This window comes from Anarhichas minor, unplaced genomic scaffold (assembly GCF_050575085.1).
Source record: "Anarhichas minor isolate MPS153535 unplaced genomic scaffold, ASM5057508v1 ptg000155l, whole genome shotgun sequence".
Taxonomy (NCBI): Eukaryota; Metazoa; Chordata; class Actinopteri; order Perciformes; family Anarhichadidae; genus Anarhichas; species Anarhichas minor.
The window spans coordinates 2,588,221-2,612,977 of NW_027466601.1; the positions used below are offsets into that span (position 1 = coordinate 2,588,221).

The window sequence follows — 24,757 nt, forward strand, 5'->3', positions numbered from 1 at the left end:
GGCGATCAGGTTACGGGCTGGATATCCTTAGCAGTGGTGTCGTTTACCAGAGCACTCAGGGTTGACTGTCTGTTTTGGTTTTGGGTGATCACAGGGAGGGTTAGTCATTTGGTGGTCTTTATTCGACTCACCAATGACTGTCTGGTGGGGGATCGTGTCATAATGAGCGTGTTACAGCAGTAGCACTTTGCGGTTGTGGTAATCGGGTGAGTAATGGGTCATTGACAAATAAGGCTTCTAAAAAGGTAATTTTAAAAATTATCTTCAAAATGGATGTAATGCATATTTTTGTGTCTGGAAAAATGTGTTGAAACAAGTCTAAGTTGTGAACCAACTTTTCATAGTATTTTAAATAGTTTTTAACAGTATTTTTTTAACTTCACAGGCTAAAAAATGTCAGGTGGCACAACCACATATTTATAAAAAATATATATTTTCCTAATATTTATTCAAACTGAAATTTTTGACAAGTATCCCTTAGAGCACACGTGTCAAACTCAAGGCCCGCGGGCCGAATCCGGCCATCCGGTCATTTTATGTGGCCCGCGAATCCACCAGCAAAAAAAACAAAAAACTTATTTTTTTTTTTTTTTGAAAAAAAAAATTTAAGTTAGACTTGAAAATAAAAATATCCCCATGGTCGAAATTATGAGATAGAAAGTTGAAATTATGAGATAGCATGTTGTCTGTGTACCGACATTAAAACTATCACAACAGGTGGACAGGAGAGGGAACAGCCCGTAAAGAGGTTTTCCAACAAGTGATTGAGTTGAAAAAGATCGACAAATAATCCCAAAATGTCCACGAAGAGAAAAATTGATGCAGAGGGAAGAAGATGTAATTTAAGATGGAAAGCGAATACATGTCTGTGCTTCAAGGAGAAAAACGGGTCTGTCTTCTGTGTTATGATGCGTGTCGGTGATGAAGGATACAATTCACGTCGGCATTTTGACACCAAACATGGAGCTAAATTTAGCCTCCAAGAAAAACATCAAATTGTCCAAGAATTAAAAGGCAGAGTGCAATCACAGCAGAATATATTTACAGAAGCTACAGCCCAGTGCTGCTAAAGGTATGTGAGCAGGTGAGCTCCGACCAGATACAGACTTTTACAAATGTCAGTTTGTGAAGAAACACCATCGCAGACCGAGTTCAGGAACTAGCAGCAATCTAACAACACAGCTAGCTAAGAGACGAGATACATCATCTATCAGTGTTTGTAAGAGGCTCAAGGCAGACCTGACTGTCAGTGAGGAGCTCTTGGATGTAGCTGCCATGCACGGGACGACGGCAGGGACATTAGTGATGCAGAGAGGTGACAAAAATAGCTTTGAACAAAGTTAATGTAATAACTTGTGTTTGATGATATTTGTCTTTGTTATTTTCTTTAAAAGTTTGATCTTTGATAGAGTAATGTGGGTTTCTTAACCCTAAATTAAAATGATTTATGTTATAATAACAGAAATGTGCTTAAATATCATTTTACATTTATATAACTGCATGTACAATATTTTTACACTTGAATAAACAATAATCAAAAGCAGAGAGAGTTATTTAACAATATGTTAGGAGTAGTTACAGTTATACAGTCTTACAGTTACAACCGGCCCTTTGAGGGAAACATGATGCTGATGTGGCCCGGAGTGAAAATGAGTTTGACACCCCTGCCTTAGAGTGTCTACTGTGTCTAACGCATCGTATTTTGTATTTTTCGTATTTAGTATATTTAACTTTTGATTTGACATTTAAACAGAGAAACATAATAATACAAATATTCAAATGAATACATTCAATACAATAGTTCTTCACATCATATTAAGCAAATTCACTTTAACCTATTATTTATTGCTTTAAATTAATATTTTACCTGGTCGCACCACCATGACATTTATCAGTTGTGCCACCTGACAATATTAGTAATCACAGCAAATATGCAGAAAATTTGCATTTTTGTTTTCAAATACAACAACATGCTTTTAGTCAACAGTCTCTTTTTAAGTAAAAGTAGTAAATATTTCATAGTAATCATGTTTAGCACATAACTGGAACAGGCAAAATCACAGTCTCTTCCGCCTGCGTGTTGCAGCTTCTACCTCATTGTAGCAGCGGTTTGCACACACTCCATACATGACTTGTTGTCTGCTCCCTGCGTCCTGCTGGTTTTTCTTTACTTCACAGTGGCATCCTTAATAGTTAAACAATATTCATTAATATCATGAAAAATAGTTTGAAAGTGTATAATATTGTTAACTTAACACTGTGAAACTTTAGAATTTTTTTTTATGTAATGTTAGAGCTTTAAATATAATATCATAGAGTGACATTCTCTGCAGTTGCACCACCTGCCTTACTGGTTGCACCACCTGACATTTGCAACTGATTTCAAATTAAACAGGCATCTACTAGGACACGAGCATTAGCTTTTGTTCTTGCTAACAACTTCATACATATACATTTAAAATAGAATAAAGACATTTATGATAAAATAACATTGTTCTAGTTTTACATTGGTTGTACCGCCCTGACATGGAAAGTGAACCACTCTACCTATAAGTTGAAAGTAGCTGTTTTTATCAATATTCAAAAGAGATATAAAAACATTTTCACTCTGCTATAAAGGTCAGTTGAGGTCCTCTTGATGATGCAATAACCTGTTTACTGTTTTCCACTTTCATTTCATAATAAAAGTCCCATCTTTACAGCTGTGCCACCCTGACATTTGAGAACATTCAAATTGCTGGACAAAAGTTTTTAAATTATCGCAACAGCTTTAAAACTATTGGTATTTGTAAAAATTTGGTTTATTTGAATCGTTACAACAATAAAAGCATGCCATAGTATTTTATTTTGAATTTATTATCATTTAAATACCTTTTTTAATACTTTTCTTAGTCCGTTCATCTGCTAGGACAGGTGCACCGCCTGACATTTTCATTACATTACATTACAGTCATTTAGCAGACGCTTTTATCCAAAGCGACTTACAATTCAGAGTCTATCACATTTCTACACCGTAGGTACAACTACGGGAGAAATTTTGGGGTTAAGTGTCTTGCTCAAGGACACATCGATATGCGACTAGCAGAGCCGGAGCCGGCCCTCTGATTGAAAGGCGGCCCTGCTATCCCCTTAGCCACAGTCGCCCCTATGAGAAGCCAAAACATAAAATAATATATATTATTTGATTGTACTGAAAATGTATCAAAACTGGATAGGTTTTATAGAATGAAATGATATATGTCACGAATTGATACAATTATTTTAAAAGGAAATGGTGGACTCGGACACAAAAATATGCATGTCATGTCATTGACCCTAATACCTCGGGGTGTGACCCGCTGGGAGGTTTGTAGGATGAAATGTAAGCATGTTGATGTGGTTTCTGCGGGTGAATGGGCATGTGTCGAAGCTTGCTGAAGGTCTTGCGCCTTTAAAAAAAAAAAATAAATAAAGCTTGTGACATTTAACAGTCTGTCTTGTCTCCCACAGCCCAGCAGTCCCCCCCCCCCCCCCCCCAGTCAGACATGAGGAGTCCCCCGGGCCTGGGTCGCTGAGCAGCTGAGGTCAGAGTTCAAGTGCGTGTTCCGGCAGCCATGGCCGACAGGGAGGGGCCGCCCATCGCCCCGGGTCAGATCTACATCGAGGTGGAGTACGACTATGAGTACAATGCCAAAGACAAGATGGTGGCCATCCGCCAGGGAGAGTGCTACATGCTGGTGAAGAAGACCAATGAGGACTGGTGGCAGGTGAGGAAGGAGGAGGGCATGAAGGCCTTTTACGTGCCGGCGCAGTACGTCCGGGAGGTGCGCCGGGCGCTCATGCCCCCCCAGAAGCCCACTTTGAGGGCCAAGCCCACCGTTTTGGATATCTGCCGGGCGTCCAACGAAAACCTCAACAGACCCCAGCCGGAAATGTCAAGCTTTGGGCGCCCGTCGCCTTCCTCCACCCCGTCGCCATCCTCTGATCGCGTTACGCCGCCGGTCCTGTCCAAGGACGCCAACCATAACGTGGGGAGTCCCCTGCACTGCAAGGTGGTGGCCGAACTGGTGCTTCTTCACAACAACAACAACCATCACCCCGCCAACAATTCCACGTTGCCAAGGACTCGGGCAGACTCGCCCCCGCTCAAAGTGAACAACCACGACAAAAGTCTGGACAGCGCTAAGGCCTCCCCGCCAGCCGACCTGCCGGGAGATCGGCTGAACAAGCTCCATAACGACTCGGAGTCTGGGGATGAGCTGAGCAGCAGCTCAACAGAACACATGCAGGTAAGGTGCTACTTAAATCCTTTTAGAAATGGCGTCCTGGTAGAATAGATATCATGCAGAGACCACTTTATTTTTAGCTTTCGGTCTAAAGGACCTTCATCAGAGCATGCATGGTTCAGCCGAAATGGCAGGTGTAGAAGCAAACAAATCACATCCTACAAGGATCTGCTTCATTTGATGCATTTGTAAGCTTTTGCTTTTTCGTGCATTCTTTAGTAGTTTAAGAGAATAATCTGCACACAAATCGGTCAATGCATGGCAGCTCCTTGGAGACAGGAAATTTGGAGTACAGGCTCTCTTGAGCACCGATGGTTTTGTTCCTCTTTGTGCATTCCTTTCCTTTCTTCCATTCTCCCCGATTCATTTCCCACCATGTGCTCATTTTTTCCCCTCTTCGGTCGGCTGCAGATAACCGCCCCTGTCCCCATCAGATTCTGCCATATTGGGTGCGTAGAGATTGCACGCTCTTCTCTCTTCGTCTCTTACCGAGCTGCATTCATTCATCAGCCCCTACACCGCTCTACCTCCAAACAATTTGTGTGCCTCATTTGCCAGATTTGACGAAAGTGGCAACAGTTGCAGGTCCTTATTAAAATGCTTCTGTTGCCCTTGAAGCGTATTTCGTCTGGCTTGTACAGATGTGCATATTTTTTGGGGGGTGGGCCGTTGCACTTGGGTCATTACAGACTAAACAGTGTGTTCCCAGCTTCACTGTTAAATGGAGGGTTCTGTAATTGAGTCTTCAGGTACATTTAGTCCAAGGAAATGCCACAAACTCAACTGCTTGGATGTGTAGTTTTGTAGCGCTACAAGAATGCGTTCAAAGGTATCATCACACCAAAAACGAATGCTTTGTGGTAGATAATCTCTGCAAGGGGTGTGGTATCTGTATCAAGTGACTAAGCGCTATGCAGGGTACCGAACTTCCTGTCCGTCCCTGATGAAAACGGCCAATAAATCCTCTCCCTGTCCCTGCAGTCCCCAGGTTGATAACTCGGGCCTCCTCCCACCCTCCGTGATATCTGTCTCATCACTCAGAGCCAGGAGAATGGAGGGCTGCAGGTTTATCCTCCCTCGTCTGCAGCGGAGGTAGATCAGAGTAGAAAAAGGAGCCACCGCTCTTCCCGGGGCCATTTTTGGGGCGCCTGTAGCTAGGCAGGGTCAGCTTGTTTCGAAGGCTGCTTGTGTTCTTTGTTCCACAGGCTGCAGCAGCCTTCCTCCACCACCACCACCACCACCACGGAGTGAACAAAGAGAGACGGGCTTGAATGGAAAGTAGGTCATATCTGCTGAGGATCAGTCTGTAGCCCCCGGTCGCCCCGCTGTGGGGACCACTGCGCTTAGTGTGAATGCCATGTGTGATGTGCCACGTGAGGGAAAAGATAAGTGAGAATGGAAGCACACCAACACAGTTCACAACTTCAGAGCCCCCACATGCGGGACGGCTAAATGGTTTATGGGTCGGAATTGACAGACCTCCAAAAGCCCCCCCCCCCCAATGAAGGAGAGAAAAGGGTTGTTTTCCGTGTTACCGCCCGCCTCTGCCGACCTTTTTTTAAATTAATTTCACGCTTGTCAAATCACACGGGCCAAAATAAACACACATTTCACTCTCGGCCATTAACATTTGCATGGGCAGCTCTTTGGGGTGTCTTTTTATTCGGCTACAGTCGTGCTGGAGGGGCGGATAAGAAACAGACAGCAGACAGGATTCAGCCTAAAACTCCCCGTCAAGCTCAGCGCCGTCTGTGGTCGCCGGGGCAGGTGGAACCGACTCCCTCGCTCTTTGCGATGTTGTTTTAGTTTGTCCTGTTTGGCCTGTTGCCAGGCAAGTGTTAAAAAAACATCACTTTCTTTTATCTCCCCTACTTCCACTGGTTCCTGTCATTGCAGGGGTGCAGACAAACTGGGCCTGAGAGAGGAGAGAGTAGGGCTGGTCATTTCATATCTTGATAATGATATATATCACAATATAGCATGTTTAAGGTGAGGTCAATAAATAAATAGTCTATATGAAATAACCACATGACCACAGTAATGTAGTGCAAAATAAATATGTTGTAAGTGAAATTACAGAGAAACAAATACACAAGCCATACACTGACCGTTTACATGCACAGACATACAGAGTAATACCGTTTGATTTAACTGAGTTTAATCAGATTTTTGAAGAAAGTTGAGTTGTATGTGCTTGTATCAATGAATACTAGATTCAAGAGCCAAGAACATCTGATTCATCGGTTGTCTTTTTAACAAAACTGTATCTACAGAAAGATGAATGAGAATCCCCTAAATGAAAGTATTGGGTAAGTGTGAACAAGATTCAGTAAGTAATTCAGAGTAGGACTGAGCGCACAACTGGGCTGAGTAGAGGCTCTTTGTGACAATAAACTGAACCTGATGCGTCAAATAGTTCCCTCATAACGTCATGAAACAAAGATTCATGTTGCCATCTTCCCCGTTATCCATCCACCAGGACAGGCCATCTTCAGCCTCCCCTCCACAGATGCATTGAGCTGTGAGTGAACGTGCATATGGCTAGATGGATGGATCTGTGAGGAGGGATTTGTCGCTGACATGCTTCCTCTCGAGTGCCAGCTGGCCCCCCTCTTAATTGATTAGATCTGATCCCGGGGTGTCGATTAACGCCTCTGCGTCCCTCCGTGTGTAATTCGCTTATCTCAGGGGCTGCGGCGGCAGCGAAGCGCGACGGTCCGCTCCCCCCCCGCCTCCCCGGCACCTCGACAGGCTGCTTTGGTTTGTGGTCACACAGCCGTCCTCCTGAATCTTACTTAGTTACCCCCCCTCTCCTCTAAGAGCACTATGCTCTTAAGGGATTGGCAAAATAAACCTCTTTTCCTCACTTCTCAAGAACCTGGCAGTGGCGGAGAGTGTTTATTTTCTTGAAAGAACGTGGCAAACCATATGATTTAGAAGGCTGTTTTTCACCCAGGCATAGTGGCTTTCTCTGCGGCCGTTCGGGTTTTTTAAGACGCTGCCTTGTTGCCTATTTTCAAATTCAACAGCAAAACATGACCACACAGATCCCCAGTCGCCACAAAGACGGTTATTTTTAAGTCTTTGGGAATACTCGCGTCTTCTTTAGAGCGGGGAGAGTCGCGACTTGTAACGGCCGCCGTTACTTTCCCAAAGCGCAGTGACTTAACGAGCAGATGAAGGCTGCTCTGTGGGATTGTGTGAGAGGCCAGATTGTTGTCTCTCTCTGAGCTGTGTGTGTCACCGAGGGGGGAAGATGTGGCGAGGGCCCCCGGACGCGTTTGCGTCTGTGGCTTCGTGTCCACGGAGCCAGCGAAGGGCCGCCCTGTGCTCACTCACTCTCTGATTAGAAAGACCTTGAGAGGCCTTCACCGTTTTCACACCATCACACTCCAAACAAGGTATCAGCCACCAAGGAGGACCCACCCCCGCCCTTTCTTTCACAACTCCAGACACATTTATCTTGTTAAGTAACTCCTCGTAGCACTAACGCGCGGCGCTCCGTGTTAATAATAAAAACCAGTAATTCCCCCGGAGATTACAAGCTGGATCAGTCGCTCCCCCGAAAATAAGCTGCCTTCCTTTCCTGTTTCACAGAAAATGTCCTGGTGAGGTCGGCTTTAAGGATGCCCGCAGTCACAATGACATAACCGGCTCGTAAATGCATCTGCACGGATCCTCGAAGGGTTTGGAAAACAAAAGGAAACAGCTGAGTGGAGGCCAGAGTCTGTCTGCCTTCAACCTGCTGTGTGGTCGTCCTGCTAGCTGGCGAGGAGGAGGAGGGGGGGGCGCAGCTAGACAGGGACAAAGTGCCAGGACCCTGAGCCCTGACAGAGCCACGGTAGTCCCCGTGGGACGGCAGAGACCTGGGGACAGGAGGCCAGACAGATATGTTGTCATTTTTGGGTGAATGCGGAGAAAAAACACCGGACGGCCGCCACGAGCGAGACGAAAGACTTGAGAGGGCGACGTTACAAGGCCGCCATGGATCGCTCATCCTTCCTTTCATGCGTGTGCTCTTTGTCTTTTGCTAAGTTGTGTGTTTGCGGACTTGTGCAACAGAGCAAAGGCTGAGAAAGTGCACAGGGGGGGGGGCTCCAGCAGAGCGTTGAAATAGACTGCTGCGTGGGCGTGGCTGGGACTCCTAAGGGCACTTTGAATATGTATTCACTCCTAGAGAGGTTTGATGGAATGAACTGCTGCTATTTTGGGGCGGTGAATCAGATCTTTATTGTCCAGTGACGCGGGTTTTCTCCCACGTGACGCAGAATGTGTGTATTGTTAATTTGAAGGACAGCGCGGTGGCTGTTGAGGGAGCCTTTCTCTCGCACTTGAGCGTCTCGGGAAAGCTCTTAAGTTTACAGGGCAGAAACGACCTCCTGTTCCCGAACATCCCAACGCCGCAATAACCGGCTAATTACATGTCGTGCTAAATGCATTCTTTGCCCGCGGAGGCCAAAATATTTAGCTGCAGAGCAATTTCCAAATAAGCTGAGATCCCTTTGAAGTTAGAAGGTCCGTGCTCCTATTACATAATGGCCCAGTAAATACCACCGAGTGTGAGCAGTGCTGTAAAGTGCAACCGGGTCCCGTGTGCCGTGCCCTGTAATTCTGGAGCTGCGCCGAGAGTCTTGCTCCCGGACCGGCTGAAGAGGAGGCCCCCCCCTTGTTTTCCAGTGCATGCTCGACATTCCTGCCTCAGTGCCTGCACACTCGCACACAGTGAGGCAACAGGCGAGTAAGCTAAGTCAATGAGCGCCCGCTTTCCCCTCCAAAGCGAAGCGCCGAACCCTGTCAGTAATTTGATATTAAACTCCAGCAAGTTGTGCATCCATGTGAGAGTCTGCTACCTCTCTTCTCTTTCCTCTGTCTGCGCCTTTTAGTTTCTCTTCAACTTTTTCCTGCTCGCTCTCGCTCTTGTCTCTCTTTTTTGTTTTTGTTTTGCTTCCTCTTCCTTTGATGGCCTCGTATTCACCTCTCCTCTGTCTCTCTGAATCATGTTGTCAGATGTGGTCCAACTAGCTCCTCATCCAACCTGTGACCACCATTTTTTTTTTATTCTTGTCTTCCCCACATCCATCCTGATCCTCTGTGACACAACAAGAGGATTAAACCCCCTCCCCTATCCGAGGGGCTGAGCCTTCGAGACAAACCACAAGAGCTGATGTTGACAAATCAGGCTCGGGGGGGGGGGTTATGGAGACTCATGTCTGTTGTGTAGGGTGCAGGATATTTAACCCTTTAATTCTTCCCATGAAGTGCTGGCTGAAGGTGAGCCACGTGAAATGGTTCACGTCCAGGATCAAGGCGTAGATTTCTTAGATTTCTGAGGCGAGTAATTTTGGATTGAAGCAGCCAGCGATGCCAACAACATGTAATGAAATATTCAGTGTTTACCTCCGAATTCTATTCTTGGCATGTGGTTGAAAGTGGGCAGTGAAACAGAATCAGATCATCATATGATACTCCAATACCGATGAAACGGTCGGAGTAGCAGCGACTTAATGCTGCAGCAGGCAGGTCACAAATCCCCTCCTAGCTGCAATGATTACTCTGGCCTTCTGACATGAAGCTAATATTTAATCACTACCAGATATGTGTGTTGAAGGACTCTGACACACCAGCATTTCTACAGAACATGTACATTACAGACTGAAATCACTTCATCTCAATGGAATCGCTGTGATGAGTGGATCAGCTTGTTGAGAATTAATCTTTAAGCTGTAACAAATGTGTTGAATGCATTTTCTTCTTCTTAAAGCTTTGGCAAAGCTGTTTTTTTTTTTTTTTTTTAACCCAGCATTGTTTATATCCATGTCTTCTTCACTGCCTTTGCTGGCACATTGCAGCATATCCTTGTGCGGAATGAGTACCACGTCAAGTCCTGGTGCACAAGAAAACAATAAAAAGGGGGGGTGGGGCAACTTGTAGAAAAACAGCTCCATAGTGCTACTAGACATGTAAAGCGCCACATGCAATCTTTGAGTAAATGCGCGTCGGCTTTGAATAGAAAACATTTTTAAAAGCATATTTGCGCCATTGACCAAGTACATCCTGACGGCGCTGACCTTTTTGGGGAATAAAGAGAACCAGAGAGTCCAAAATACAGAAAGCTGTCATAGATAGAAGGGTTACATGCGTATACACACAAGGAAGTGAATATAAAGGGCAATTCAGTTCGGTGGTACCGATACCGGCATCAGAAATGCCTCCGATACGGCCTGAAATGCTGGATCAGGGACTGCACATGTGCAAAATAGCACTGCACACCTGTGGTTGAACACTCTCGTCCAGCCTATTTTTTTACCCTGATAACGCTACATTGCTAACAACAAATCAGTGTTGACATCGGCAGGAGCAGAGCTAGTTAGCATTAGCTGTTAGCAGCCAGTGGACAGCACATTCCTGCTTGGCTAAATAACGGAGTTAACGGAGGTTACATTGAGTTGCACTGTGATTTGTTCATGATCTGTTCGGGAAAAATCAGTATTGGGCGAAGGTAGATGATAACGTTATCATGATGAGTTCAAGTGTAATTAGTGACCTGAATAAATCCAGTTATTTGAGTGATATGTTGTCACAGCAGTATAAAGTAGAGTTTAGAGAGTGCATTATGACCTGTTTAACTTCCTCTAAGCAGCTTATGGTGCATCATCAAAATGACCAACGTCAAGATTTGTCAACCGTTTTTCACGTAGATTTACGGGTCTTCCCCGAACTACACAATTGTCGAGAACACAGACATGCATTTAAGGTGGAAAAGCCTGTCACGTGATTTCTTTGAGAGCCCAATCTGCAGCAGTGTTCATGTAACTGAAGAACACAGTTTGACAGATGAGACTTTCCTCTCTCTCTCTCTACCTTGTTGGTTGTAGTTCTCTGCGCTCCAGTGTCCATAGAGCCGCTCTCCCTGTCAGCCCGTGAAGCAGCATGATGACGGGGGGGGCACATCACCTATTTCATTTGCACACTCCCCCCCCCCCCCCTCCTCTCCTCACGCCTCACTCCATTGCTCGCTGTGGTTCACTCAGTCCCTGCCCCGTCGTCTCCTGTCCCTCTCTCTCTTTCTCTGGGCCTGCCTCGCCGCTGTAGCTCGGTGCACTGCGACATCATGTACCCAGAGAAGGTAAGAACCTCTAGTCGGCCTGTTTCTTCTCTTTTTCTTGACGGCACCAGTGATTTATTTCCCCCTTGCTTCCCTCGCTCTACATCCAGCATCCTCCCTGCATCCTCCCCTGCTGTTTGGGACATTTTCGCTTCCAGTGTGATTCCTCTCTCACCACCCTTTCCCCCATTCCACTTAAAACATTCAGACCGACAGCACCAACGTGTGTGTGTGTGTGTGTGTGTGTGTGTGTGTGTGTGTGTGTGTGTGTGTGTGTGTGTGTGTGTGTGTGTGTGTGTGTGTGTGTGTGTGTGTGTGTGTGTGTGTGTGTGTGTGTGTGTGTGTGTGTGTGTGTGTGTGTGTGTGTGTGTGTGTGTGCGCGTGTGTGCGCTATTATGTGGGGGCACACGTTGGCTTTCTTATGTGGGATATATTTAGCAAGTAAATTTACAGACCCCCCCACTCCTGCTGTGTTGTCTCTGTAAGATGCATGTGGCTATTAGCACGATGCCGCTGAAGTCATTTCGATATTTTTTTTGTGTGTGGTGTACCGCGCTTCCGATTTCTCCTATTACCTCTGAATCGGGGATCGGAGTGAGCAGAGCGCAAAAGTGGAGACCCGTCCCTCCTCGCTGTGCTGGGCTTTGTGGTTATGTCTCTCTTCTTGTTTTCGCCCACACTGGTGTTCCTCTCACATAGGGACTGACATTTAGAAGTTGCATCAAAACATGCCTTTAAAGATGAAAATCCCTCTGATCTGTGCAGAACTTTTGCATCTTTTCTATCCGAAACACAGAACGCAACTAATGTGTTTGAGGTGATCCTGTGCAGCTTGTTCTCTCTTATGGAAGAAATCAAACTGTATTCAGCAGGGGGGGTGGGGGGGTGCGTTCTTCCTAATCATGTGTTTTGGCTGCTCTTTGACTTGTTACATTCTGTCGTTCTGTAATACAGCTTGTCTCTCAGGGATTTTAATGTAATAACGCGGCACATCCCTGTAGATGAAAAAGACAGTATCTGTGAGTCATCCAGCGCTTCTCTGCTCTCACCGCTATCCTCAGGAAATAGCCAGCTGCCGGCGCCTTTTTGAGCATCAAGGTTCACGTATCATCTCCGTCTCATGCCCGCTGGTATCCGCCAGGGACGAAAGACCAGCTGGGAATCGATCAGCACTGAAATGGTTCCGTTAGCCGCTGTCCTAACGGTGGTCTTTTATTGTGAAAGGGAGATTTGAATTGGTCCGTCGCCATCATGTAACAGCTGTACCAGTTGTGGGGAAGGTGTGGAGGAGCTACTGAGGTGTGGTGTGTGTGTGTTTAAACTTATTCTGTTGATGACCTTGTGCTGCTCAGTTTATTGATCTTCCATCAGTGGAGTTTGCTCTACTGTTTATCAGTTTGGGTTTTTGTAGGTCATTTGTGCGCCAGTAGTTAAGGTCTGTGCTGCTCCTACAGTCCTGCTGAATTGACTTTCCAGAAAGTCCGTGTTTTTGTCCTCCAAACCGTCCACCAGCAGCTGTCGCTGAACAGAGACACGACGGTGGAAAACAAAAGGGGGATGCAGAGAGAGTGCACTCTATACCGCTCTGGATCAGTCTGGATCCTTCTGCCAGCTTTACAGCTCCGTACCCAAACAGTCATTACAAATGGCGAATCCAATTTTAACACAGCAGCAACACACGTCCTATAATTGCACTCGGATGGGCTTTAGGCCCAGCGGGGAGTCTGCCAAACCCAAGCGCTGCCTTTTGGGGATACAGTCCATGTCTCTGTGCATTTCCTCAAAGCGGGACAGAAATAGCTCACAGATAAAAACCGAGAGACACTAGCAGGCTGATCAGTGTCCTCTCTGGTACACAGGGGAGGCGTCCAAGGCCAGCAGGCTTTCAGTGGCCTCGTATTTGATGGCGTACATCAGTGTAATGGATACGCCAGCGGTAACGGATGTCTCGGTGTTCCCGTCATGCTCCGTCGGCTCCGGAACACCGTCAACTGGTTTGATCGCCTCTTTGTGCGGCTGATTGACAGCTTGTTGATTATTCTGTCACGGAGGGATTACAGTAAATATATAGAACACCTAGCATCTAATGCAGAGGAGAAAGGAGGAACTCCTAAAACCTTGCAGTATTCAGAAAACATGCTGTGAATCAAATAAGGGAGCCGTTTTATAGGAGCTCTTTGTTCCATATTTGTAACTCCACCATCGCCCTTCACAGCACGATATCTTGTTTGCCTCTCATTCGTGATGGACCTTGGTCGGGTCAGCATTATCTTGCCTGAGTAGAAGCAAAACAAACGCACCCCTCTCTGTTGACATAACCCAGCAGTTCCATTTTCTTTTGCAGTGTTCGCGCACCAGTTCTTTAAACCATCAACTCAGAAATTGGACCAAAATGCGTGCGGTGACGCTCGCGTTTCGAATTAAATTGTGTCAATATCACAGTTGTATTAATGAGAAAATCCTTGAAATTGTGTCTTTTTAAACTGGCTGGTCTCGGATTAGCACACCTAATCCCTGACATGCCAATTTTTACATAACCTGCTTACAAAAAGACAAACATGCTAATTCAATCTACGCGAACAAGTACTAATGAAACGCAATCAAACCATGATTATCATACAATAGGCTAAGTGTGTTTCCCTTCTCCTGTCTCCGCTGGGGACCAGGCAGTGATTGTTTACGACGGATGGAGGTTACATACACCAAATCCATTCAGCTAATGTTTCCAAAGTGAAGGGGCACCAGATAGTTGAGCTCATTTGACCTCTGGCGCCGCTAACCATCTGCTCAGACGAGCACAACGTGTTAATGCTTGTTTACATCTTTGCACTACATATAATCTGACCATTCTGACTGGCCTTAAGATTCATTCACTATGTGACTGTGTGGCGTATATACACAGATGCTGTTTGTTTTCCAGTGAAATGCTACTCGAACAGTGTTTTTGTACGGATTAAACCACAGAGACAGACCAGGCCAAAGCGCCATACTCGTCTAAAAAGAGTGTTACTGGGTGAGCTTCATGCACCGGCAACTGTGGAACAGAGGGGCTTACAGGTCAGCCCTATCCCGGACAGACTGACCCCCCCCTACCCACACATACACACACTAGAATGCAATCTTCTTACATATCTGGATTAAGAGGTTGTGTACAGTGCATTCCTGGGTTAAACCCCCTCCGTCCCCCCTCAAACCCCATGTTCATCCCGCACCAACATGTTCCAGCATTTTCTCATCTTGTCGAACAATGCGCTCATTTCCTCTGTGGTGCCGGTCCTGACCCCTATAGCAAAACCCCTCCAGTCCAGAAACCAAGTGTGCCACACACTCGATTCCCAAAGACTGTTTTCGAGAGGGTATTCGCTGCTTAGTTGAAGATCTCCGTTGTTCGCCTAATTCTCTAATTCATTCTCCTCACTTGTGTCTCTCGCTCAATGCCCTCGGTGTCAATTGATTGCGAGTAATCTGTCTTTCTGAGAGCTTGGGGTTATGTTGCTGCTCTGTGGCCCGGGGCCAGGACCCCCTCCCGGTGGCCAGTAGAGAGGTTTGTTGTTGATCTGCCAGCCAATCCGCCAGGCTCTTGAGCCCCCAATTGATCTGAAATGAGTGGGCGTTTGCAACCATGGTGACACATTCAAATCAGGCAGCAGCCACTCTAGTGCCCATTGGGTTGCGGTGCGAGATATCAAAGAGAAAACCGCTACCCCACACAAAGAGCCTTTTAATTAGGGAATAATTAACAGGGAATAAGAGGGGGACCATTGTTATTCATTATCAATGTAATAAAAAGAAGATCGACGTCAGAATAGATCTGCATATGAGCTAAATGTGCACAATATAAGGGTCGCCTGCATCCTGATCAAAGAGAAGGTAGGCCTAAATGTAAGTGAAAGCTACAATTGGCCATTGATTGAAGTTGGCAAAGATGCCCAATCCATCCAAAATTGACCCAGAATCTGAAAACAATCTACTCTGTTCTCTAAAAAGCACATTCAGTATTCCTGTTGATTGTTAGCGCAGCACATAACAGTCCTTTGAGCTCAGGTGTGCTACCTGTCAGTCACCTAACATTGTTTAAAGGAATACTCACCACAAGTTAACTTTGACTTCTTGAAAAAAGCAGAATGGGGAATTCGGAAACGGACGAAAACGGAATAAATCTGTGATGAATTGAAGCAAATTAGCTCCAGGTTCAAGAGGGGTTTTCCTTTTAGGCAGAAAATGAACATGACTTTTACTTTTTAGTTCATGAAATGCCCGAAATAATTCCTGTTTCAGCCATTACCAAGCTTACTTTTTACAATCCTGACTTCATAAAGTAGCTGTCCAGTCCAGGAAATGGAAACAGGTCTCATCCCAAATCCTCAAAACCATCTCTGTGCCCATTTGGGCCCCGATCCAGTATCCCTTTGTTACTTTGAAGCAAACCCACCGACCCTGTTTGCTCCAACCCAGCAGCACGACTCAGCAGGAGAGGACCGCCTCGTGGCTCAAGGTTACCGAGTCCGGCAGTCCCTGCCCACCCCGGTGCACATTCTGTCAATGGACCGTGGACAATTTGGCAAACACAGTTGCCTTTACGTGCCACTGCCGGCTCGACAAAACAATAGCACCATTCTCGCTAACGTGGCAAGACATGCCTAGTGGAAATTGAGTTGCTTACTACAGAGGCAGCCCTGTGACGATCAATTACCCAACCAAGACCTTTTTATGGGTCACCCAGAGGACGAAAGGCAACAAGGCCGTTCGCTTGGATACATTAGAGCCTGGGAAAGTGGGGCTGTATGGGACAGCTGGTTCTGTGATGGTACTTTGGAGCAGCATGATTATTTAGCAGGATTTGATGTGTTCTTCCAGGAAAAAAATGTTTTCTTAAGCCAACAGTTATTATTTCTTTACCCAAATTTAGGCACGGGATTCTGTCAAATCTGAGAGGAAGGGCTCGTTGCAGCAGGTATCGCAGGGCAGGCGTCAGGTCGCCAAGAATATGTTGACGTGTAAATCGGAGTGTAAATCCAGAGTTCAGGACGTGGGCATGTTTTCAGTGCGACACGCAGAACCAGTGACCAGCCGATGATGCAGTTCATTTCTCTACAGCATGTGACTGAGCAGCACAGATGACAAGGCAGCCCTCTCTCTGACAGGGACGCCACACAACAATGGCTTTACAGTGGCTACTGGAACTTTTCTCTGGATGGATGTAGAGCGCTACAAGGGGGGCACGGAGAGGGGAGCGCTGGCCGGCCTGGCAGTCTCTGGGTAGTGGGCAGAGCGACCCATGACCTATACGAATGGGACACAATCCACCTTTCTGTCACTGTACGTCCACCGCCAACACACACACACTCACACAGAGAGGCTCAAACACCCTGAGTCATGGTGGTATGTGGGCCAATGGGAAGATGGGCTGGAGATTTAAATGTGCCCTTTTAATGGCGTGTAGCCCAGTAGCCCACACGGTCATTATTATTCATTAATCTACAACGACAAATGCCCGTCACAAGTAACCAGAGCCCGGAGCAATGTCTACTTACATAAGAAAACAAATGTGAGAACAAATAACCAATGCATGTTTGGTATTCTTACCTGATACATGACCTAAATATTATTAGAAATTCATGTTCTGTTTCATAACCAGTGAGGTGGTCACAGACTTAAACATATGATCTCTGATTATAATGTGCAGTGCAGACGCACACAGCCCCGAGTGCTTGGTGGGAACCATGTAACCACAAGAACATTTTTTATCCCATATCGATATGTTTAGGGTTGCAATTTACATAATCAATTCAACTGGAGATTATTTTTAGAGCTGAAACTGTTTGTCAATTAAAGGGCCAGTGCGTAGTGGTGTGGGGTATCTATTAGCAGTTTACAATCACCTGAAATTACAAATCGCCGTGTTTCCGTCAGCTTAGAATGAGTCCTTCATATCTACACAGGAAGCGGGTCCTTTTCACGGTGTCCGCCGTGTTGCACCGATATGTTTCTACAGTAGCCCAGGATGGACGAACTAAACACTGGCTCTAGGGAGGGCCTTACGTGTTCTTACGTTACCTGAAGGCCGCCGTAGTTCTACAACACGCTTGTGAAACTGTGGTAACGTGAGCTGCAGAGTGTGAAAGGTGGGTGCTGTGAGCCACCGTCTGACTTCCCCTGCTCAAAGTAGTGTTATTATGGTGAGGCTGAAATAATCAGTCAGATGTTGATCAGAGTCCTGTTATTTCATTATTGCATACCCTGTACCAACACCAACTGCATGCCACCCACCTAGTTTGTCCTGCTAGGCCTCGTTCAGTAATAATTTGCAAAATTATCCATATGTCTGAGTGTCGTATGAGTGGTGTGATTATCTTTTACTGCCAGAACAGAAATCTGTGTTGCTGTAAATATGCAGTTTTTGTTGTTCCTCGAAGTCTCCTCCTGTTTCTGAGGCGGAGGAGCGGAATGAGTTGTTCAAACCGCTTTTTGGCTCCGGCTCTGCTCAGGTAATTCCATTTCCTCATCGTGGATTTTGCCGTGAATGCAGCCACCCCCCCACCCCCCCCCCGGCTGTCGGTCTTTACGTTGCTGTCTGCCGGCCACTAAAGAAAAAAGCCGCCCCTCCATTACGTATCTCCCGTCTTTCTCCTCTTCACCCTCCTTCCTGAGGGCTTCCTCTCTCCCTCCCTCCTCTTTCAGCGCTGATGTCTCACTACTCTGTGAATGCCACCATTGCTGTGACTCTTGTCTCTCATAATCCTTCACAATTTAAAGAAAAAGACATCTTTTGTTTCTGCTCGTGAAATATGGTGATCAGTTAAACCTACAGGTCCTGTGTCGTATTTGAATGGAAAGATGCTGTCCTTAGCAACCACAAAAAAACCACATAGCAACTACGCATTTTCATCCTGTTTGCTGGAATACATTTGAGATTAATTTAGGAACTATTTCCTTTCAACCATACTTCCTACTTGAAACTGCTCACAACAAGGTCTGTGGATCATCTTGAGGAACCAGGTCATGATTTCTGGAGAGATTCATGGCTGTTGAGTTTGTATTAGATGTATTGTTTTGGCTCTTTGAGCACCACCAGGCTGAGTGTCATTTAACCCAATATCACTGCATCTCTACGGACAATACTTACAAAAGCAGGCATCTCACACCAAAACTATCCCGGTAAAATGTAAAAGGGGAACATATGTTTGTATTTTAATTTAGGGTGAACGGGAGGCATGAATATCTCAGCCCGCATGCTAACGTGCACGCCTGCACACACACGCAGAGTCTTATATCTCTATAACGCGCCATGCATGCTCTACGTTGGGTTAAAGGGTCATGTTGGAGTGTGGCAGCAGAGGAGGAGAGAGATGTGTGGAATTATGCCACTTGAACCTCCGGGGCGGCTGCGTGGCGCTTATGTGGGTCACATTCTGGAGAGGACGATCATTCAATTTGGAGCATTAGAAAATCGGCTACAAGAGAGCAGACACACACCAATGCATATGCATGGCTCGAACACTGCAGGGAGTACGCAATCTTTTTCTTCATTTCATCGCCACACCCAAAGCCGAAATGGAAATTGAGATAAAAGCACTCTCTGCCGCGTGTTTGATTTTCATTTAACCTGATTCACCGGGGTTAATACCCCCGATGCACCACAACCGAGGCGCTCCCACTCTTCTTCTTACCAGTAATGAGTCATCATCTCTTCGAGCACGTACGGACACACTCGTCTTTGTCTCTGCCATGGGCGTTCGGAGAGGAAATAAAGCAGAAAGACTAATGAACACATCAGCAAGCCTGCTATGGTTGCATATTTGGTCCATCGTTGATGTTTTGTTTTGTGTGTTATTGGGGATATGTTACTTGTATAATGGGCAGTGTCTGGGGATCTCAGCATTTGACTTCATGTCCACAAACAAATATTCATGAACACAACAGAATTGGCAGCGCTCATGACGTCTATTGAGTGACAGAAATCAGCCCTTCACTCGGATGATATTTTGAGCCTTGTCTAGAGAAAGCCAGGGATGCCAGAGCATCCCTTCCAAAAGCAGTTCATAGTGCTAATCACACTTCACGTACTTCTGCTTACGTCCCCTGGTCAATCTGCTGTAGTGCTGATATATGGGAAGTCACCCTGGACTTGTGACGGGCATTTTTACTTTTACCTGTCATCTTATCTATTAAAGCCAAAAATGAAACATATGATTTATATGGAGAATAATAGTTAATTTCATTAAGCTTATATCATACACACCAAAATAATTGTTTAATATTGTCATAACACAAACAGTCCAAATAAATGGACAAAATGAATATACAATTACCATAGACTCTTTGCAAGAAGTGGTCTTAGTCACTGTGAAGTTTGTGGACTACAGTCAAGTTTGGTAGTTTGGCCGTTGCAACCAGAAGCGACAGGAGACGGTGGAACCAAGTACAATCCAACACTGAATAAGACATTTTTAGGCGACAAAATGTTACAATTAACTGTCGTGAAATAAAAACACACTGAAAGGGTTAAAGTTGTCGGACTAAAACACCCAGACAACACTGTGGTTGCGACCTGTCAATCACAAGGTAGCCCCGCCCTAAAGCATAGTCTTTATGTGACTCTAAATGGACCATAATGTACTAAATGAACATCATGCTGTATTGAAGAAGACTTGAAACTAGAGATTGAGACCATAAACTCATGTTTACAATGTTTACTGAGGTAATAAATCAAGAGAGAAGTAGAGTCATTTTCTCATAGACTTCTATACAACCAGAGGAGTCACCCCCTGGTGGACATTAGAGAGAATGCAGGTCAGAAGCACGACAGACAACTCCTCCCACCAATCTGCCACTCGACTAACGAGGTAGATGTCTCTAATCTGTCATCCTGCTCATTATTCAGCGTTCTGGCTGACCTCTTTACTGACAGCCTGGCAGGAAGCAGTGAAAGGGGGCCGCTGGGGATCAGCTGCGATCACTTTGTTTTCACACACACAGCTGGTGGCAGACTTACCCACAACTCCAAAATCTAATCTAGATAATCTTTCCTCCGACACTCGACAAAGGAAAGAAAACTCGGTGGGGTTGTTTTTTGTTTTTGGCAATTTGGTGATTGCAGCTTGTCGGATGTCATTTGCTGCGTCGAAATTGGGTTAGAAAACGCTTTTGTTGTAGCTGTGTTTGTGTCGCTCAGACGTGGCTGAGAACGGGTTGTTTTTGGCTTATCGCTCAGTTACATCCAGAGCAGCGTCTGTCTGTGTGACTGGAGCGTGTGAACCACACACTTTATGACCCCGGGACCGCGAACTCTGACCTTTTATAGCCCGTCGGGTGAACTTTGAGCATGGCCACCCGTCAAGCAATCCACTCAGTCTCTTTCTCTCTTTGCCCTCCTTCATCTGCTCTCTCTTTCTCTCTCTCTCTCTGTGTGTCTCAGAGAGGCTCAGGTCACTCAGCTAATGAGTGCTCCTATTTAAGGCGAGCAGAAAGGGCCTAAATAGATCTCAAGATCCTTTAATCGGCCACCGAGGCCTCTTCTGTTCAGTGTGACGACAGCCTGGATGCAGTGAAGCCTTTATAGTAGCTGAGACATCCGTATACCTCAGGCTCGGGACCCCCGCCAGGCCCCTACTGGACTCCCTCTTTTTTTTTTTTGGACCATGTTTTCATACCTGAGGAGCCCACACTACATCGTGAGTATCTGTCGCTCCGCACTGTCCACAAGCTTAGTGAATGTGTTGGGTGAGTAGCAGCGTCGAGGCTTAGGCTACTTGGCTGAGGGCGAAGTAGAGCAGGTGTTAGTGGGTCTTGGTCTCTGGTAACGACCACAGAGCTTCACTCAGGAACTGTGTTTGTCATTCAGTCGTGTTCATTGGGTATTGTCAGAGCTGGAAATTGGCCAAGGACATCGTGACAGCTTATTCAAGGTCATTTACAGTTCTAGAGATAAAACAGCGTGCTGAAAACAAGTAAAGTCACATTTTCAAGGTTAATATATGGCACTCGTTTTTCGTCATTGTTACCTAGAGAGTTGGACTTTCAGGTCAGACAAAACAAACCATTTAAAGATGTCGCCCTGGGCTCTTGAAACATTTAGATTTGTACATTTTCACAACTTTTCTTTTTTACATTTTGTACCGAGAATGTAATCTGCACATTAATCGAACCGAAAAGGGAGATTTCCTGATTTGAATATGTAACTTTTTCCGCCCATTGCTTCTGTGATTCATGCAGTTTTGTGTCACAAAAACAACTCCTCGTTAGCTCTCAGTCATCCTGCTGTTTCTCACTACACGCTCTGTGACCTACAGTCTCTAGACAGCTATTATAATTAGCTCCACATTGACCAGCTACACCACATCTTGATACATCAGTAATTATAATCCAGTAATATGTATCATAACATATCATATCATGCTGTTTCGTCTTGGTACAAACATTGTAGTAACTGTTGGTGTACTGATGCTAGTTGTACATAGGGTATTTTTAAAGTGGTTGGAGTAGATTGCCCTCAGGAGTCCTGGCAAACCTCGGCCGTCTATTGTGGAGCGTTCTGGTTGCATAAGAGAGGAAGAGGCCTGATGGTTGTTTCCAGTGTCCTCTTTCAGCATCAAAAGGAGTCCATAACTGATGCGCAGAGAGAGCACAAAGAGGGGCCGACCTTCACTTAACTGCAGGGCAAACGCAGTTCAGCGTGAATGGCTGTCTGATGAGGACGGAGCCCGTCAGCGCACAGAGCTGATGCTGCGAGACGTGGCGGCGGCGCCGCAAGGTGGAGCGCGTGGGCGCACACAGGGCGATCGTGACTTCTTCGACATGGAGTGGTTTTTATCTCCTCGGCCCTGACACACACACACACACACACACACACACACACACACACACACACACCTGTCCTCCCGTAAAGGCCGAGAAAAAGCTTGAGCCGCGTTGGCTTTACTCTCTCTCCGCCCACCACCACACTCCATGGTAACCACAGCTGTCAAGTAGCCCCCGCTGTGTCTTCATTATTCTCCCCAGGACCTTTCTGTGTCACAGTGTTCGGGCCCGCTCCCTCCCTCCTGGAGAAGCCAACCCCGTGTGACTCTCTACACCTCTCTTTACCCCCCCAACTCTCCTCCTTACATTGTCAGCTGCTCTGCTGTAGTGACTGAAGGCTGACTGGCCATTGCCTTCCTCTGTACCAAGAGCCCCTGTGTCCCGCGCTGTCACCGCACTTCATGTGCTACGGCACCAACAGACCTCAGGCTGCTGCAACCAGGCATGTTCGCCAGCAATACAGCCCAACACGCCCTCTCACCTGGACCGGAACTATCTTTTATGGAATACACCTGCTCGTGGATGTATGAGAGCCATGCAGTGGTGACAACAGGGATGGTGATGTAAAAGCACATGCAAAGGTGCCATGTGTTTTCCTCTCTGTACAGCGACATTACACATCATATAGTTGTGATACTTTACAGTGTCATAAAACAGTGAAGAAGGCCCAGTGTAATGCTGCGTTCCGAGCGTTCCAGGTCCAAACAACCCCACCGCTGACCGCTGACTGATGCTTCTTTAGCAAGCGTACACACAATTTAACACTCTGACTTTTTTTTAAACAGTTTTCTGGATTAACTTTTATGCAGAGAAGATCACTTTCAGCGTTTGTTTACTTTAATGTACATGCAGAACAGGTTTTACTATGTGATGGTGTGTATTATTTTGATTGAATACAGGCAAATATACTTAACGTTACCTGTTAGTGGATGACTTTCTATTTACAATGTGCGCTTCCGTTGTTGTGTCACACAGCTGCTTCTCAAGGTAGCTGGGTTTGCTCCGCATTCCATAGTATTTTTAGAGTTGTCTGTACACAGGACAGTGAAGGGTATACTTATTTTTTAAATCTTTTCCTGACATTTACGGGTCTGATTTTGCTTTTCCCCATGACGTCTCTGCCATAAGCTTTAAGGCACATGCATGATTATCTGTAGGCAGCCTCTAGCAAATCCTTGGTCACAACAGGTGCTTAGGCCTTTCCCAGTATAGTGTATTCTTTCCCAGCAGACACACAACACACCAATACCCATACTACCGTACTGTTTAGTATATCAGAAGTACATTTAGTACGCCCCGATGCATAGTAAGTCCAATGCAGTATGCTAAAAATACCCGGATGTTCACCTGCATCCGGTCGCTCTTTGCAGTATGCAGGTCAGCGTGCTTTTCTGGCTATTCTATAGATTTCACCACGTGATGCCTCAAGAGAGTTTGACCCCTGACCTCCCCGCAGAGAGCAGCAAGACGTCTGTCCAGAGTGGATCAATACGAGTGCATTGATCCTTCAGTGTCTCCAAACTGATTGAGGCGGTCTGTGTTGGATAGGATGAACAGGTGTAATCTGTGTGCTATCAGCAGAAACGTAGCCTTTAGTAATCTGTGGAATAGTTGCCAGCACTGAAGAGATGCTCCTGCGTAGCGGCAAGTCTCTGTTATCTAACATTGTTGATATCTCCGCTGTGCTGCAGTCCACTCTTGATATCTTTGGCCTTTGCACGGTGATGACAGTAACTCCATCTGTATTTGTTCATTGAGTTATTAGCCGTTTCATCCTCTCATCTACTCCACTGATACCAGCTTGAAATGTAACATTAGTTTTAGATCAGTGGGCCATGCAATCACACTGGCAGTGGACACACATGACACATCCGCTTATTTTCCTCTCCGCTGCTCGGGATTCACAGAAAAGTGATTCATTCAATCTCCAGTAGCTGCAGAGGGTAGAATGTGCTTCCATCGCTGCATGAGACGTAATGATATCAGCGATATGTTGACGGCGGACATTAATTCATCTGTCCAACACAGAAACTTCACAGCTGCACGTAATCTGCTTCTCCTGAAACCTAATCCGCTAAAACAGGAAGTACTGAGAGCTCTTTGTTTCCCGGCATTAGTGCTGTTTTCCCTTTACATGACGGGGCTTACATGCTTTCAGTGGTCTTATGAGACACGTGGAGGGTGTGAATGCTGCAGCTTTGTTGCGCTGCTGAGTGGAAGTAGCCTCCAGGTCAGGTTCACTTGATGTGAAAACGCACCTCGTGATGAACGTGAACACACACACACACACACACACAGGTAGACATACTCTGATTATTACAATATGGAAAGGACTGACCGTCGGCAGTAATTGCGGTGTACTTGTTGGACCAATATAGACTTTGGAAGTCTGATATGTGGAATGTAATTCACACGTTTTAATGGTAGTAATTCTCCAATACATACTGAGCATGATAACAGTGTGGCATTAATATGCATCACACTGAAGATTGCTGCTCTGTTGAGATGCATGCTGTCTCTGTGGTTGTTATAGTTTAGCTAGCTGTAAGTGCAAGCCTGTCACATCTATGGGCCATATCTGATCGTT

The 24,757-nt window shown here is 45.9% G+C and overlaps 1 protein-coding gene across 3 annotated transcripts in view; it reads left to right on the forward strand.

Annotated features, from left to right (window-relative positions):
- The first annotated feature begins 3,593 nt into the window (after nt 1-3,593).
- Nucleotides 3,594-24,757, forward strand: part of arhgap12b (Rho GTPase activating protein 12b) — a 50,090-nt gene continuing 28,926 nt past the window's right edge. For all 3 annotated transcript variants that reach the window (XM_076085445.1, XM_076085443.1, XM_076085446.1), the window contains exon 1: nt 3,594-4,268. In XM_076085445.1, coding sequence (XP_075941560.1) covers nt 3,594-4,268 — 675 coding nt within the window. The remainder of the gene's footprint in view (nt 4,269-24,757) is intronic.